This window comes from Rana temporaria, chromosome 5, assembly GCF_905171775.1.
Source record: "Rana temporaria chromosome 5, aRanTem1.1, whole genome shotgun sequence".
Taxonomy (NCBI): domain Eukaryota; kingdom Metazoa; phylum Chordata; class Amphibia; order Anura; family Ranidae; genus Rana; species Rana temporaria.
Genome location: NC_053493.1, coordinates 428,557,476 through 428,573,908, shown reverse-complemented (window position 1 = coordinate 428,573,908; position 16,433 = coordinate 428,557,476). Strand labels below are relative to the sequence as shown.

The 16,433-nt window shown below is 49.9% G+C and overlaps 1 protein-coding gene across 1 annotated transcript in view; it reads right to left on the bottom strand.

The window, feature by feature from the left end:
* Positions 1-4,153: 4,153 nt before the first annotated feature.
* The window catches only part of LOC120941398 (oocyte zinc finger protein XlCOF6-like), a 35,249-nt gene continuing 22,969 nt past the window's right edge, over positions 4,154-16,433 (bottom strand). The window contains exons 2-3 of the mRNA XM_040354739.1: positions 4,621-6,393; positions 4,154-4,536 (exon numbers count right to left, since the gene is read on the bottom strand). Of these exons, the coding sequence (XP_040210673.1) occupies positions 4,154-4,536; positions 4,621-6,393 (2,156 nt within the window). The remainder of the gene's footprint in view (positions 4,537-4,620; positions 6,394-16,433) is intronic.

The window sequence follows — 16,433 nt, the reverse complement described above, 5'->3', positions numbered from 1 at the left end:
ATTTTAAATCAATGGTTGGTTAAAGAGATTGTAAACCTTAGGCCGGGTACACACGGACAAACATGTATGGTGAAAGCGGTCCGTCGGACCGTTTTCACCATACATGTCTGCCAGAGGGCTTCTGTACGATGGTTGTACACACCATCGTACAGAAGTCCGCGCGTAAACAATACGCGGGGCGTGTCCGCGTTGTCGCCGCGTCGATGACGCGGTGTCGCCGCGACAATGACGCGGCGACGTGGGCGGGCCGCCTTTAAAATGCTTCCACGCATGCGTCGAAGTCATTCGACGCATGCGAGGGACGGCGGGCGCCTGGACATGTACGGTAGGTCTGTACTGACGACCGTACATGTCCGAGCGGGCTGAATTCCAGCGGGCTGTTTTAAAACAAGTCCAGGAATATTTGTCTGCTGGGAAAAGGCCCGGCGGGCAAATGTTTGCTGGAATTCGGCCCGCTCGCGCCCACACACGACCAAACATGTCTGCTGAAACTGGCCTGCGGGCCAGTTTCAGCAGACATGTTTGGTCGTGAGTATGGGGCCTAAGAAATAAACCACCTGTAAGACGAAAGCATAATGTGTGGTGTGCATCGCATACTCGCTCATTATGAAATACTTAGGCCCCGTACACACGATAGAATCCATCCGCTGAAAAATCTCAGCGGATCGGTTTCAGCGGATAGATTCTATGGTGTGTACAATCCAGTGGATCTGTTTCCGCGGATTTTTCTCCCATGCAATGGATTTCCAGCAGATAAATATTTGAAGACATGTCTTCAAATCTATCCGCTGGAATCCATCCCAACGGATTGATCCGCTGGTCTGTACAGACTCACCGGATCAATCCGTCCAAAGGGATCCCCCGCATGCGTCGTAATGATTCAACGCATGCGTAGAATTCCTTATATGACTGCGTCGCGCACGTCGCCGCGTCATCATCACGGCGACGGCGCGACACGTCATCGCCAGAGGATTTCGGCGCGGATTTTGATTCGATGGTGAGTACACTCCATCGCATTAAAATCCGCGCAAATCCTCGAGAGGATTTATCCGTGGAAACGGTCCGCGGATAAATCCTCCCGTGTGTACGGGGCCTTACTGTAACGGAACGTCCCACACTCCGCTTGAGTGCTTCCGTCATATACCGCTTCCTATCAGTCTGGATATCAGATATTCCAGCTGCCCTCAACACACAACGAGATGAGACTTGTTTGTTTGCTGAACATGGAGCGTTTAATAGAACCAAGAATACAACCTTATATACAGTTTAAAGAGGAGGTAACCAGAACATAAATTAACATGAGCTAATTAACTAATCATTTACCCAGACTAGGTGACTCCGAGATATGACCTTTCAAGGTAGACGTCCTGTCTCTTCGCTCACCTGCTATACAATATACCTTATCATAAGTGTAAACACAGGACATCTTCACACAATAGCAGGGTCAATTAGCACAGAGAACAGACAGATGGCTGGAGGTGAGGACATTAGCATCTAACAGTATGAAGGAGTCACTCTTACAATTAACCCGTTGAGTTCAGAATCAAACAGTGAATAGTTCTTTACAGATCTCCTGGAATATATTGTGGATAATAATTACATAATAATCCCATCTCAGGTAGTCCAAGATATCATTCCTCAGTCATCCTATGCCCCTAGTGGACATAGGATGATTTAAGACATAAGAGGGTCTGGGGATGTCCCGGGTGAGTCTGTCACACTTGCCTTAGATCGAAGCTGTTACAGCGGTCCTGGCACACCACTGTGACCGGCGACATGTCTCCCGCAGTTATTTCCGAGTTCGCGGGCTAAGGCTCCATACACACTATTCAATTTTTCTGCTGATTTTTGTCTTCAGATTTACCAAAACCATATAATATGAGGTCATACATTAAGAATTTCCATTTGTATGCAATCAGGCAGGCCCCTCCCACTACATGGTTTTGGTAATAAATCTGAAGACAAAAATCTGCTGAAAATCTAATAGTGTGTATGGGGCTTAAGGCATTGTGATTGGCCAGACCCGCGTTGAAGCAACTCCCCCGCATGTGTGCGGGAGCCGCAGGTCACGGCCCTGAAAAGATGGCACTAGCGGGCCGTTTCTTCAGTGCGCATGTGCCGGTGACGTTGACACATGTGGATACAGTGAATAATCTCCTAAGCCGTGCAAGTTTAGGTGATATTCACTAGAGGTCGACCGATATATCTGCCGATATTTGGCTGTTTTGGAGAAATCGGCATCGGCCGATTTTTACATGGCGGCTAGCGGTACCACGGATCCGCGGATTGCCGCCGCGGTCACAGCATCAGGAAAGACTGCGGCTTCGGCCTAGCCCTGGAGCCGCGGCCATCTTGGTACACCCAGCGCGGCGGCCCTCCTCTCTGTTTACGCCTACAGAGGAGGAGGGGCCCGCGCTCATGGGACACACACCGCTCTCTGGTCTCTGTAGCGCGGGGGGGGGATGTCTATACTGGAGGGAGAGGGGGTCTGTACTGAGGGGGGTGACGCCATTTTTTTTTTGCACCAGGTCCACCTGCCAGTGCCAATTAGTGCCACCTTCCATCCAGTGCCATCTGCCAATGCCACCTTCCAGTGCCAATTAGTGCCACCTTCCAGCCAGTGCCACCTGCCATTGCGATCCAGTGCCACCTACAAGTGCCAATTAAAGCCATCAGTGCCACCTGCCAATGCCAACCAGTGCTAATTAGTGCCACCTGCCAGTGCCAATTAGTGCCACTTGCCAGTGTCACCTGTTAGTGCCACGTGCCATCTGCCAATCAGTGCCACCTGCCAGTGTCAATTAGTGCCACCAGCCAGTGCCAATAAGTGCCAGTGCCATCTGCTAGTACCATCTTTCAGTGCCATCCAGTGCAACCTGCCAGTGCCAATAAGTGCCTTCTGCTAGTGCCACCAAAAAAAATAAAAAAAATAGCCTCAAAAATCGGCATCATATATCGCCCATCGGCCGCCCAGATTTCTAAATATCGTCATCGGCCAGAGAAAAACCCATATCGGTCGACCTCTAATATTCACGGCACCTACAGGTACGCCTCATTATAGGCCTTACTATATAGGCTTACCTGTAGGTACAAGTGGTGTAACTTGGTTTATAACCACTTTTATGTGTTCTTCAATGTCTCCTGTACGATTCTGATCTCAGGTAATAGTATAAAGACATGTCCGATGAGGAAAAATAAGGGGCCTATTCTTATTTCTAATTGTTGGACGATTGTGACAATCATTGATCCAGCCGCTACAAATTGTGGCTGTGATTTCCTATGACCGTCAAGCTCCACCTGGTGACCATAATGAGGTAATTTTCCTAAAATACCTAAATTGGTCCAAATAGCGCATTACCGCATTATGGCCATTAGATGGAGCCAAGAAATCGGGGTATGAAATAAAATATGGCCAATGTTCATCCCAGCCTGGTGAACGCCGGTCACATTCGTTCAACTATTTTTATTTTTTATAGCCTTCTAAATGTTTGTGAAATCTTCCACCACAAAATGTACTCAGCCAATGAAACGCAACGACTCCATTTTTATTCTTCCGACTATTTATTTGCAGAATGGACAATAAAATAGGTGACTGATAGACAATGTAACATCTTGTGGAAGGTCCAGTCACTCGTTTCGGGAGAGCTCAGTGCATCGTATTGATGGGAGTCCAACAAACGCTACATTGTAAGAGAACAGAAGACATTCCATGTCCAGAAAGATAACCTAAAAAAATGTGAGGCAGAAAAAGGGGGACCTCAGGGGCCCCAAATAGTGAGAAGCCGGGAGGGCTGACAGATACAAGAAGAGGGTCACATTTGGAGAAGAAAGGAAGTGTAAGGTGTGAAGGCTTCAGTGAGCCATGGGGGGGGGGGGGTGAGAGAAGGCGGACATTTTTATTTTTCTCCTGCTATCAATGGCCAACACGGTACAAGACTTCATCCATGTCTTTGGTGATCTCTGATCCCCTTATAAACTGTTTCTTACATGATGAAGATCAGCCATGGAGTATATCGGAGGTGTATATCAGGGTGTGCTTCTTCCCCGCAACATTCATATACAAGACATTTCCCGCACTCACTAATACACCGCGAGGGGTTGTGTGGGATCTCTGATGTGCAGGAAGACGGGACTTCAGTGAGGAACATTTCCCTCACTTAGGATAGGAAAGTGTCTTCTCCCCCGTGTGAGATCTCTGATGTGTGTAAAGATGGGACTTCCGTGAGAAACATTTCCCGCACTCAGGACAGGAATACGGCTTCTCCCCCGTGTGAGATCTCTGATGTGTGGAAAGACTGGACTTCACTGAAAAACATTTCCGGCACTCAGGACAGGAATACGTCTTTTCCCCCGTGTGAGATCTCTGATGTGTGGAAAGATGGGACTTCCGTGAGAAACATTTCCGGCACTCAGGACAGGAATACGGCTTTTCCCCCGTGTGAGATCTCTGATGTGTGGAAAGACTGGACTTCACTGAAAAACATTTCCCGCACTCAGAACAGGAAAAAGGCTTCTCCCCTGTGTGAGATCTCTGATGTCTGTAAATACTGGACGCCACTGAAAAACATTTCCCGCACTTAGCACAGGACTACGGCTTCTCCCCCGTGTGAGATCTCTGATGTGTGGAAAGATGGGACTTCCGTGAAAAACATTTCCCACACTCAGGACAGGAATACGGATTTTCCCCCGTGTGAGATCTTTGATGTCTGGAAAGATGGGACTTCCGTGAAAAACATTTCCCACACTCAGGACAGGAGTACGGCTTTTCCCCCGTGTGAGATCTCTGATGTGTGGAAAGACTGGACTTATCTGAAAAACATTTCCCGCACTCAGGACAGGAATACGGCTTCTCCCCCGTGTGAGATCTCTGATGTGTGTAAAGATTTGACTTATGTGAAAAACATTTCCCGCACTCAGGACAGGAAAATGTCTTCTCCCCTGTGTGAGATCTCTGATGTGTGGAAAGATTGGACTTCTCTGAAAAACATTTCCCACACTCAGGACAGGAATACGGCTTCTCCCCTGTGTGAGATCTCTGATGTGTGGAAAGATTGGACTTCACTGAAAAACATTTCCCGCACTCAGGACAGGAATACGGCTTCTCCCCCGTGTGAGATCTCTGATGTGTAGAAAGACTGGACTTCTCTGAAAAACATTTTGCGCACTCAGGACAGGAATACGGCTTTTCCCCCGTGTGAGATCTTTGATGTCTGGAAAGATGGGACTTCTGTAAAAAACATTTCCCGCACTCAGAACAGGAAAAAGGCTTCTCCCCCGTGTGAGATCTCTGATGTCTGTAAATACTGGACGCCACTGAAAAACATATCCCGCACTCAGCACAGGAATACGGCCTCTCCCCCGTGTGAGACCTTTGATGCTTAGAAAGATCTGCTTTTGTTACACAACATTTCCCGCACTCAGAACAGGAAAAAGGTTTCTCCCCTGTGTGAGATCTCTGATGTGTGGAAAGATGGGACTTCCGTGAAAAACATTTCCCACACTCAGGACAGGAATACGGCTTCTCCCCCGTGTGAGATCTCTGATGTGTGGAAAGACTGGACTTATCTGCAAAACATTTCCCGCACTCAGGACAGGAATACGGCTTCTCCCCCGTGTGAGACCTTTGATGTGTGTAAAGATTTGACTTATGTGAAAAACATTTCCCGCACTCAGGACAGGAATACGGCTTTTCCCCTGTGTGAGATCTCTGATGTCTGTAAAGATGTGACTTTTGGGGAAAACATTTCCCGCACTCAGGACAGGAATACGGCTTCTCTCCTGTGTGAGATCTCTGATGTGCGGAAAGATATGACTTCCGTGAAAAACATTTCCCGCATTCAGGACAGGAATATGGCTTCTCTCCTGTGTGCAATCTCTGATGTAGTTTAAGATCTGACTTGTCTGAAAAACATTTCCCGCACTCAGGACAGGAATACGGCTTTTCCCCTGTGTGAGACCTCTGATGTAGTTTAAGATTGGACATCACTGAAAAACATTTCCTGCACTCAGTACAAGAATATTGTTTCTCTCCCGTGTGAGATTTCTGATGTGTGTTAAGATGTGACTTTTGTGAAAAACATTTCCCGCACTCAGGACAGGAATACGGCTTCTCCTCCGTGTGCAATCTCTGATGTAGTTTAAGAGTGGACTTATCTGAAAAACATTTCCCACACTCAGGACAGGAATACGGCTTCTCCCCCGTGTGAGATCTCTGATGTGTGTAAAGATAGGACTTCCGTGAAAAACATTTCCCACACTCAGGACAGGAATACGGCTTTTCCCCCGTGTGAGTTCTTTTGTGCACAATAAGTTGGGATTTAAAACAGAAACACCTCCCACACTCAGTACAGGAAAACTTCTTATCTGTTGGAAGGACGGCACCGCCCTGCACAGTCTGAGGTTCCTCAGGATAAGAGGAACACGATGGTCCGGCACTGTCCCGCACAGTCTGAGGTTCCTCGGGATAAGAGGAATACGATGGTCCGGCACCGTCCCGCACAGTCTGAGGTTCCTCAGGATAAGAGGAATACGATGGTCCGGCACCGTCCCTCACAGTCTGAGGTTCCTCAGGATAAGAGGAATACAATGGTCCAGCACCGTCCCACACAGTCTGAGGTTCCTCAGGATAAGAGGAATACGATGGTCCGGCACCGTCCCGCACAGTCTGAGGTTCCTCAGGATAAGAGGAATACGATGGTCCGGCACCGTCCCGCACAGTCTGAGGTTCCTCGAGATAAGAGGAATACGATGGTCCGGCACCGTCCCGCACAGTCTGAGGTTCCTCAGGATAAGAGGAATACGATGGGCCGGCACCGTCCCGCACAGTCTGAGGTTCCTCGGGATAAGAGGAATACGATGGTCCGGCACCGTCCCGCACAGTCTGAGGTTCCTCAGGATAAGAGGAATACGATGGTCCGGCACCGTCCCTCACAGTCTGAGGTTCCTCAGGATAAGAGGAATACAATGGTCCGGCACCGTCCCGCACAGTCTGAGGTTCCTCAGGATAAGAGGAATACGATGGTCCGGCACCGTCCCGCACAGTCTGAGGTTCCTCAGGATAAGAGGAACACGATGGTCCGGCACTGTCCCACACAGTCTGAGGTTCCTCAGGATAAGAGGAATACGATGGTCCGGCACCGTCCCGCACAGTCTGAGGTTCCTCGAGATAAGAGGAATACGATGGTCCGGCACCGTCCCGCACAGTCTGAGGTTCCTCAGGATAAGAGGAATACGATGGTCCGGCACCGTCCCGCACAGTCTGAGGTTCCTCGAGATAAGAGGAATACGATGGTCCGGCACCGTCCCGCACAGTCTGAGGTTCCTCAGGATAAGAGGAATACGATGGTCCGGCACCGTTCCGCACAGTCTGAGGTTCCTCAGGATAAGAGGAATACGATGGTCCGGCACCGTCCCGCACAGTCTGAGGTTCCTCAGGATAAGAGGAATACGATGGTCCGGCACTGTCCCTCACAGTCTGAGGTTCCTCGAGATAAGAGGAATACGATGGTCCGGCACCGTCCCGCACAGTCTGAGGTTCCTCAGGATAAGAGGAATACGATGGTCCGGCACCGTCCCGCACAGTCTGAGGTTCCTCAGGATAAGAGGAATACGATGGTCCATCTACACTGTGTGGTGCCGGATGGACATTTGAGGTAGTCGGGTTTTCTCCTGGACTATACTGTGTGATGTTCTCATCTTCTACTTTACAGTCTGGAGACAAAGTGAGACAATCCTCTGAGGTTTTCCTCATCTCCCGTCCATCTACTAAAATAGAAATACAAAGATTATTACTAGACATGAGCTGATTGGTTCTGTTGTAGAATCTCATATTAGCCAATATATTTCATATTATTTATATTGATTTGCATATGTTTTATTGATAATATTATTATTATTATATAGTTGTGGTCTTATCAATATTATTATAAAATAGTAAAAACAATATTTAGTAAATCTTTATTCATGTACAGTGCACTACGTTAAGTTAAGTTAAAGGCCCGGATTCACAGACAGCGGCGCACATTTATGCCGCAGTAGCGTATCTCCTGTACGCTACGCCGACACAGCGCAGAGAGGCAAGCACTGAATTCACAAAGCCAGTGCTGCCAAAACTGCGCTGGGTTTCCTGGGCGTAAGCCGGCGTATGTGGAAGTGGACGTGAGCCATGCAAATGAGGCGTGACCCCATGCAAATGATGGGCCAAGCACCAGAAAGATATGTATAACGAACGGCGCATGCGCCGTCCCATGGACGCATCCCAGTGCGCATGCTCAGAATCAGGTCGGAACTACTCCCTAAGATACGTCCGATCACTGCCTACGACGTGAACGTAACCTACACCTATTCATATTCACGTCCAACGTAAAATACGCGGGCTTGTGTTCTCTGGTGCAGCCCTTTGCATGGATGCTGCTGATTTACACCTCCTTTATGGAGCATAACTTTACGCCGGACGTAGAACTTTGGGCGCACGTACGTTCGTGAATCGCCGTTTCTCCCTCATTTGCATATTTGAATACAAAAGCAATGGAAGCGCCAAATGCGTCCAGCGTAAATATGCGCCCACTCTACACCGGCGTAGGCAAGTTACGTCGGTCGGATGAAGCCTATTTTTAGGCGTATCTTAGTTTGTGGGCCCGGCGCACAGATACAATGGCGCATAGTTACACTTACGTGGCGTATCTGGAGATACGTCGCCGCAATTGCTTTGTGAATCCGGGCCATAGAGAACGTCTTCATTTTTAAGTGCTGAACTTTAGATGACCTCTCGGCTTCATGCCGGTATTTTTATAAGACAGTCACAAGGTCACACGGGTGTTCTTAGAAGTGTATTAGGAGGAGAGTTCATTTTAAGTTCACTAATTAGAGAAGAAACATTTTGACAGTGAGGCCTTGTACACACGAGCAGACATGTCTGATGAAAACGGTCCGCGGACCGTTTTTTTTATCGGACATGTCTGCTGGGAGCTTTTGGTCTTATGTGTGTACACACCATCAGACCAAAATCCCCGCGGACAGAGAACGCGGTGACGTAGAAGACACCGACGTTCTCTGACATGGAATTTCAATGCTTCCACACATGCGTCGAATCAATTTGATGCATGCGCGGGATTTCAGGCCGCTGGTTATACGTCATAACCAGCGGACATGTCCGATGAGTCGTACTAGCCATCGGACATGTTTCCAGCGGACAAGTTTCTTAGCATGCTAAGAAACTTTTGTCCGCTGGAAACCTGTCCGCTAGGCCGGAAAAATGTCCGCTAGGCCCTACACACGGTCGGACATGTCCGCGGAAACTGGTCCGCGGACCAGTTTCAGCGGACATGTTCGGTCGTGTGTACGGGGCCTAAGACCCGGTTCACACTGGGGCGACACGACAGGCGGCTCAGCCGCCTGACGTGTCGTGTCCCATTCAATGCTATGGAACCGTTCTAATAGGAGCGACGCAAGTCGCTCCGACTTAGAAAAAAGGTTCCTGTACTACTTCCGGGGCGGCTCGGGGCGACCTGCATTGACTTCTATGCAGAAGTCGTTTTGCAAATCGCCTCTGAAGTCGTCCTCAGGACGACTTGCAGAGTCGCCCCCGAAGTCGTGCCGCTGCTATGTGAACCGACTCTTAGATTATAGCCTGACCAGATACGATAGTCTTCAAGGATAAGTGATAAAACTTCTTATAACGGGGGGTTTGAAATAATTATGTGGAATATGGGAAAGTTATGTACAGAACATTCATTAAGTATGACAGGGTCAAACAAAGGTCTGCTTGTGCCCTCATTAAAAATGGTAACGACACCCCGTGTATGACAGGGGTTATACATTGTTTAGAATATTCCATTCTCGAAAACCAAGGCAGCTACCGACACTCCAGTCAGGCGAACAAGAAACCCAGACAAAGAATTCTCCCCCAAATACTAGACGAGGCTCTGTGTGAGGTTCAAGCAGGAATCACAATCTTTATTGAAAGTCTACAGGCTTATATACAGTGATGCCCTGTACACACGATCGGTTCATCTGATGAAAACGGACCGATGGATTTTCTCTTTCGTTCATGGACGGACACAGCAGCATTGACCTTAGGGTTATATACCTTTCCTCTAGGAGAGACTAGGCAGAAAAAAACAGCACTTTAAGTGTTAAAAACACTTCTCTCAGTACAGCACCTCTCAGGGGGCGTGTCCCCCGGGGTACAACCCACTCTCTGGAAGCATCCAGCCTCAGTTTTAATCTGCCTAGCGTCAGGAGAGCTTGGCCTTTTTCTGGAGTCCATGTGCTCTGGAGTTTTTTTGCGATTTTTTCGCCTTTATTTATTTTTTGGATCCTGGGATCTCTATCAACTGCCAACTGGGTGACAGGCTGGATCTTGATCCTTGTAGTCCCCCCATTTTCGGCCATCGAGCGTGTGCCGGTCTTTAACTAGGCCGTCCATGACTTGCCCCGTTGCTCCAGGGGCGGCCGGTGAACTACATGTTCCAGGACACACATATGACCGGTCTCTATGGCCGTGTCACAGTGTGCCGGGCCGACAGCCATGCCGCAAGCGGACGTTGGTTCTGTCTGGAATGCCTCCAGCAGGGTGATTTTGGCTGGTGCATTCCTGGGGAGGTCGACTGAGGGTCCGCCCTGCTTTCCTCTCTCCCTTTCCTCTCCCTCCTTCCTCGTTTCTGGGTGGCGGCTGTGAGGTGGGGGGTCCACCTGGGGGGGGCTGTGCTGCTGTGGGGTACTGTGTTGTTTACTGTACTGGCTGGAATTATTTATTGTAGGGGCTCTGTCTGTGTTGGCTGTGTTTTTTACTGTGTGTATACACGTGTACGGCCGCCATTTTGCCGGAGCCACAGCTCTATATGTTGGCGGCCATTTTCCTGTAGCCTGCATGCTGTTTTGTGCATGTCGGCGGCCATTTTGTAAATGCTTTGGCCTCTAGTGCCTGAAATAACGGTGCGAACACCGCAGCTTCTTCTCTGAGGAGACAACACAGCACAGACAGCACTTTCTCAGCTCTGCACAGCGGTACAGCCTGTCCTGGCTGATGAGTCCCCGGGAGCCCCTGCTCTCTGTATCAGCCAGGATGGTGACCGGTGGGTCAGTTTTGAGTCTGAACCACCAGGGCCCTCATGTGAGGCTTCTTCCCCAATTATGCCAGACTTAACCCTTAGTGCCCCTGCTCCTGTGGCCTCGTTGGATGCTGTGACGGCAGTCCTGGAGGCGTTTGTTGCCAGGATGGAAGCGGCAAGTGGCCAGAAGGGGGGTAAAAAGCGCCCCCTCCCTGAGCATGCTTCTGGGGATGTCTCTGACGCAGAATCAGGTGCTGCTTCTGCTTTTGACCACACTCATGTCAGATGATGCAGACTTAGCCCACGCGGACAGTGAGGATGATTCTGCTTCAGGGTCAAAGCAGGATAAGGAATTTGTTGGAGCTCTTATCACTGCGATGCGGGATACTCTAAACTTGAGGATTTGGTGGAGGCATCAGACATGCCGGTCCCTTTTGGGTTCCGCAAGCCCCCCCGCACCGCGAAAGTGTTTCCTTGTGTTCCGTATCTGGACGACTTGTTGTACAAGGAATGGGATCGGCCGCAGAAAGCTTTTGCTGTACCAAAATACTTTGCGGTCCGTTGCCCTTTTGGGGAGGATTTCCAAAAAAAGTGGGTATCTCCTCTGTCAGTTGACCCCCCTGTGTCCAGGCTGAACAAAGCTACCACATTGCCTGTGGAAGGGGCTCCCGCTTTTAAGGACCCCGCAGACAGGAGAGCTGAGGCTGTGGCCCGCTCGTTTTTCACAGTGGTGGGGTCGGCGGTGAGACCAGTTTTGGCCGGGGCTTTGGTGTCACAGAGCTGGAGGCGCAGAATGCTTCTGAGACCTGCGTTGACCTGGCCGACCAGTTGGTCCAAGGTCTAAAGTTTGTCTGTGAGTCAGCCCTGGATACGCTTCCCTTGCTTTCCAGGGCCTCCGCCTACGCGGTGGTACTACGCCGCCTTGTGTGGCTGAAGTGTTGGTCTGCGGACCAGTCCTCTAAGAAGTCCCTGGTGGACTTACCCTTTATGGATGAAGGGCTTCCCTGGATGACATCATAAAGGATGCCACAGGCGGTAAGAGCACTCTGCTCCCGCAGTCTGGGAAGGGTAAGGAGCCTCGCCGTAGGCAAGGGCCCTCATTTACTACCCAAGCGACAGGAAAACGTTTTCAGGGTGCTAAGGCGTCCACTGAAGGACAAAAGCGCACCTGGTACCGGAAGCCCAACAAGCCTGCAGACAAGCCTGCCTCCACCTGAAGGTTTGCCCCCGCCCACAACTTGCGGCTCGGTGGAGGTCTCTTCTGTCCGACCGTTGGGTTTGCGAAGTAGTTTCCTCGGGGTACAAGATAGAATTTCTCTCTTGTCCGCCAAACAGATTTTTTCCCTCCAACCTCCGACTTCCTCCGGGTCGCCTGAAGGATCTGTCAGGGGCTGTTCAGGATCTGCTGGACAGAGGAGTGATTGTGCCTGTTCCCTCACAGGAAAGTTTTCAGGGGTTTTACTCCAATCTGTTTGTAATCTCCAAGAAGGACGGGGTCCGTCCAGTCCTGGACCTCAAGGCCCTCAATTGCTTTGTCAAAATACAAAAGTTCAGGATGGAGTCAATACGCTCAGTAATAGCAGCGCTCCGTCAGGGGGATTTTCTGGCGTCCTTGGATATCAAGGACGCGTACCTGCATATCCCCATATGTGCAAAACACCAGAGATTTCTGCGTTTTGCGATCGGAGAGGACCACTTTCAATTTGTGGCCCTCCCGGTCGGCCTGGCCTCGGCACCATGGGTTTTTACCAAGGTGCTCGCCCAGATTCTGGCCCTGCTGCGGCAGCACAGGATCGCTATCGTGGGATACCTGGACAACCTTTTTCTGAGAGCTTCCTCAAGCTCAGAGTTAGAAGAAGACGTGTCTATCACCTGTCAGACCCTCCGGGAATTCGGTTGGCTGCTGAATATACAGAAGTCAGTACTGGTACCGTCTCAGCGGCTGGAGTATCTGGGGTTGGTCCTGGATTCTTCGGAGGCGAAAGTTTTCCTCCCAGCAGAGAAGCTGCAGACTCTGCACAATGCGGTGCAGCGGTTGGTGACCCAGAATTGGGCATCGCTTCGCTTTTGCATGAGAGTTCTGGGTCTGATGGTGGCCTCCTTCGAGGCAGTCCCGTATGCTCAATTCCACACTCGAGTGTTACAGAAGGAGATACTGTCACGTTGGAACAAGCTTCCTTCGTCTCTGGATTACCAGATTCGGGTGAGTCGACTGACCAAGTCCTCCTTAGTGTGGTGGCTGACATCTCCGGTACTCAGGAACGGGAAATCGTTCCTGCCGTGTCACTGGACAGTGATCACAACGGATGCCAGTCTCTCCAGCTGGGGGGTGTCCAGTCAGCCCAGGGGCGCTGGACTCAGGAGGAGTCCCATCTTCCGATCAATGTACTGGAGCTCCGAGCGATCAAGCTGTGTCTCTCCAAGTGGTCTCTGGGCCTACAAGGCCGACCGGTCAGAATCCAGTCCGACAACGCCACGGCCGTGGCCAACGTCAATCATCAGGGGGGCACACGAAGCTCGGCTGCGACAATGGAAGTCGTGCACATCCTCCGGTGGGCCGAAAGCTACGTTCCAGCTCTGTCGGCGGTGTACATTCCGGGGGTGCTGAATTGGCAAGCCGACTAAGTTGCCAAAGGCTAGACCAAGGAGAATGGTCGCTACACCCGGAGATGTTTCAGACTCTGTGCCAGAAATGGGGCACTCCAGACGTGGACCTTCTAGCGTCCCGCCTCAATCGGAAGGTGTCACGATTTGTGACCAGATCGAGGGACCCGTGGGCGGACACGTCAGACGCGCTGGTAGTGCCTTGGGGCCACTACCGCCTAATATACGCCTTCCCTCCCCTGCAGCTTCTTCCTTACCTGCTACGCAGGGTGGAAGCCGAGGGGATACCAGCAATCCTGATTGCCCCGGATTGGCCGCGCCATCCCTGGTACGCAGACCTGGTGCGTCTGGTGGCAGACGTTCCCTGGCGTCTACCCCTGAGAGAAGACCTGTTGTCACAAGGTCCTATCTTTCACCCTGCTTTACAGTCGCTGGCTTTGACGGCGTGGCTGTTGAGATACAGGTCTATATATTTTCTCAGTCACCATATGCCCCTAATGGACACAGGGTGATTTAGACATAAGAGGTGCATGGGGAGCTGAAGCAAGGGTATCCCATACTTTCTAAGGGATTCTGGGTTACACGGGCCCTCCCGTTACATGGGGTCATTGCAAGTTCATTCTCCCAAAGTCATAAATATGTTATTGTTTAGTTGGTGGAGTCTTATCAGGACGAGGAAGGTTTGATCTAACACAGCTGGGTGCCATACTGTCTCTACACAGGTGTCTTTAACTGGACAAAACCAGTTATAAATCACTTTAATGAACATATAGGAATTCTGGGAATAATTAAGTTTGTCTGGTTGTAGGACAGGTGTTACATTGACGTAGATCTTAGCAACCAATCATATCTAGGAGAGATGGCTAAGATAAGGCTTGTAAGGGTATATAAATGCAAGTTTTACAATTGTTAGACAGACAAGTCAGATAGGAGCCCATAAGGATGAACTCTATGTATGCTGCCCTATTGCACGGGTCATAGAGGTCAGAACCAATGGGCAAATATCTGACCGTAACTTGTCCCCTCGTACGAGTCAAATAGAAAAAACTTCTCAACTTGTTCCAGAGTGTGGTCTCAGGTGAATTTCCCTCACAAACTTGGTCGAGCCGGAACCCAAAACCCTGTGAAGGGACCAGACCACCGGTGACCGTTACCGTACGAGGGAATCTCGGTACAAACAGGATTCCTTATTCCAAAGTCCTCCGTCTGTTAACAGAGGCCGGTTGACCGACTGGTCCCTATCAGGTAACGGGTTCCCAAGATCCCAAGAATTGGCAGAAAAGACCCATTCTGGTCCAAGGTGAGATCAATTCACAATTGTTTCAATTTGGTTTAGAGGATAAGAATACCAATATCTAATATGTTTGCATTGTAAGAAACTGCATAAATTAGACCTGTATCTTGTAATACTTTGAACATAAACCTGTATGTTTGCAGTTGATAAATAAACCTGCATTGCTGAAGTTCTGCCTGGTTCGATACTTTGTTGATCTACTTCAGTTCCCCTAAACCAGGACTCCGCCCACATCAGGCGGCTTTGTCTCTGAGGATCTTACAATTCCCCCCTCAAGGTAACTAGTAAATGGCTCCTCTGATCTCCTACCAGATCATTTCTTTATTCATGGACCTTAGTCAGAGAGTGAGGAAACAACGAGAACTGTCTTTTATAGGAGTGACAGTGATGAGGGGATTATAGGACGAGTGTCCCCACCCCCTCTATCACTCATGTCCATCTTCCCAACACAAGAAGTCCTGCACTTCCTTATTTAGTCCATTATTTAGTCATGAATAACAGCAGAGCTGAGCCCCACCAGAGGTCAGAGAGTGAGGATGGGGGGAGAACAACCAAGATGAAGACTGGACTGATCCTGGAGACCACCATCATTGGGTTATTGACTCCTCCCACATTATTACTTTCTGTTTAAGGTTCCAAAGTTGGAGGATGTTATCACATTATTATAACCATGTAAACGTCTGTGCTCCAATCAAATCATCAGATATAAAATGTCCATCTGGTAGAAAATGGGTGTAACAAAAGAGAATACATATTATTTCCTGGAGCTAGTCATGTCAGCCTATGAATGGGTCAGCTCCATCCCTCTGATCCCCACAGGACAACCCCCTGTTTAAATAAAAGGAGGGCCTTCCTATACCCCCATGTTCCTTTTTTGTCCACACTCAGGGGACAGCTCCCCAGAGCTCCGCGGATCAGGCCTAGCTCTGGATGGCGGCCATCTTGGTACACCCAGCTGGTGGAGGTAAGGAACAAGCCCTCTCATCCATACCCCCCCCATACAGCGCTACTGGAACCAGCAACCCCCCCTCCCCCAGGCCAGTAACACTAGGAAAGCTGGAAGAAAGAACTACAAATACTAGGCATCAGTACTCACCCCAATTACTCTCACCATCACTGTACCCCCTCTTTTTTTCCCGTGCCTCATTACCCCCCCCCCCCACCTGCCACACCATCACAGGAGGACCATCACTTGCGGTACAGGGAACAAGCAGGTCGCGACCCGCGATTCACAACCAGGTAAGGACCCAGCCCTCTGTCACTATAGTAATTGATCCAGGGTTTATCCGATTGCCTCTGAGGGATCAGGAAGGAATTTTTCTCCTAAGCTATAGCTAATTGGCCTCGCTCTGCGGGAGTTTTTTCGCCTTCCTCTGGATCAATTGGGGGGGCCAGATTAGGGGTCCACCACATCACCACCGATCATAAAAAGCATTCTTCACCGGAAATTTACCACCGTCGTTATGTTACCACTATCGTCAGCA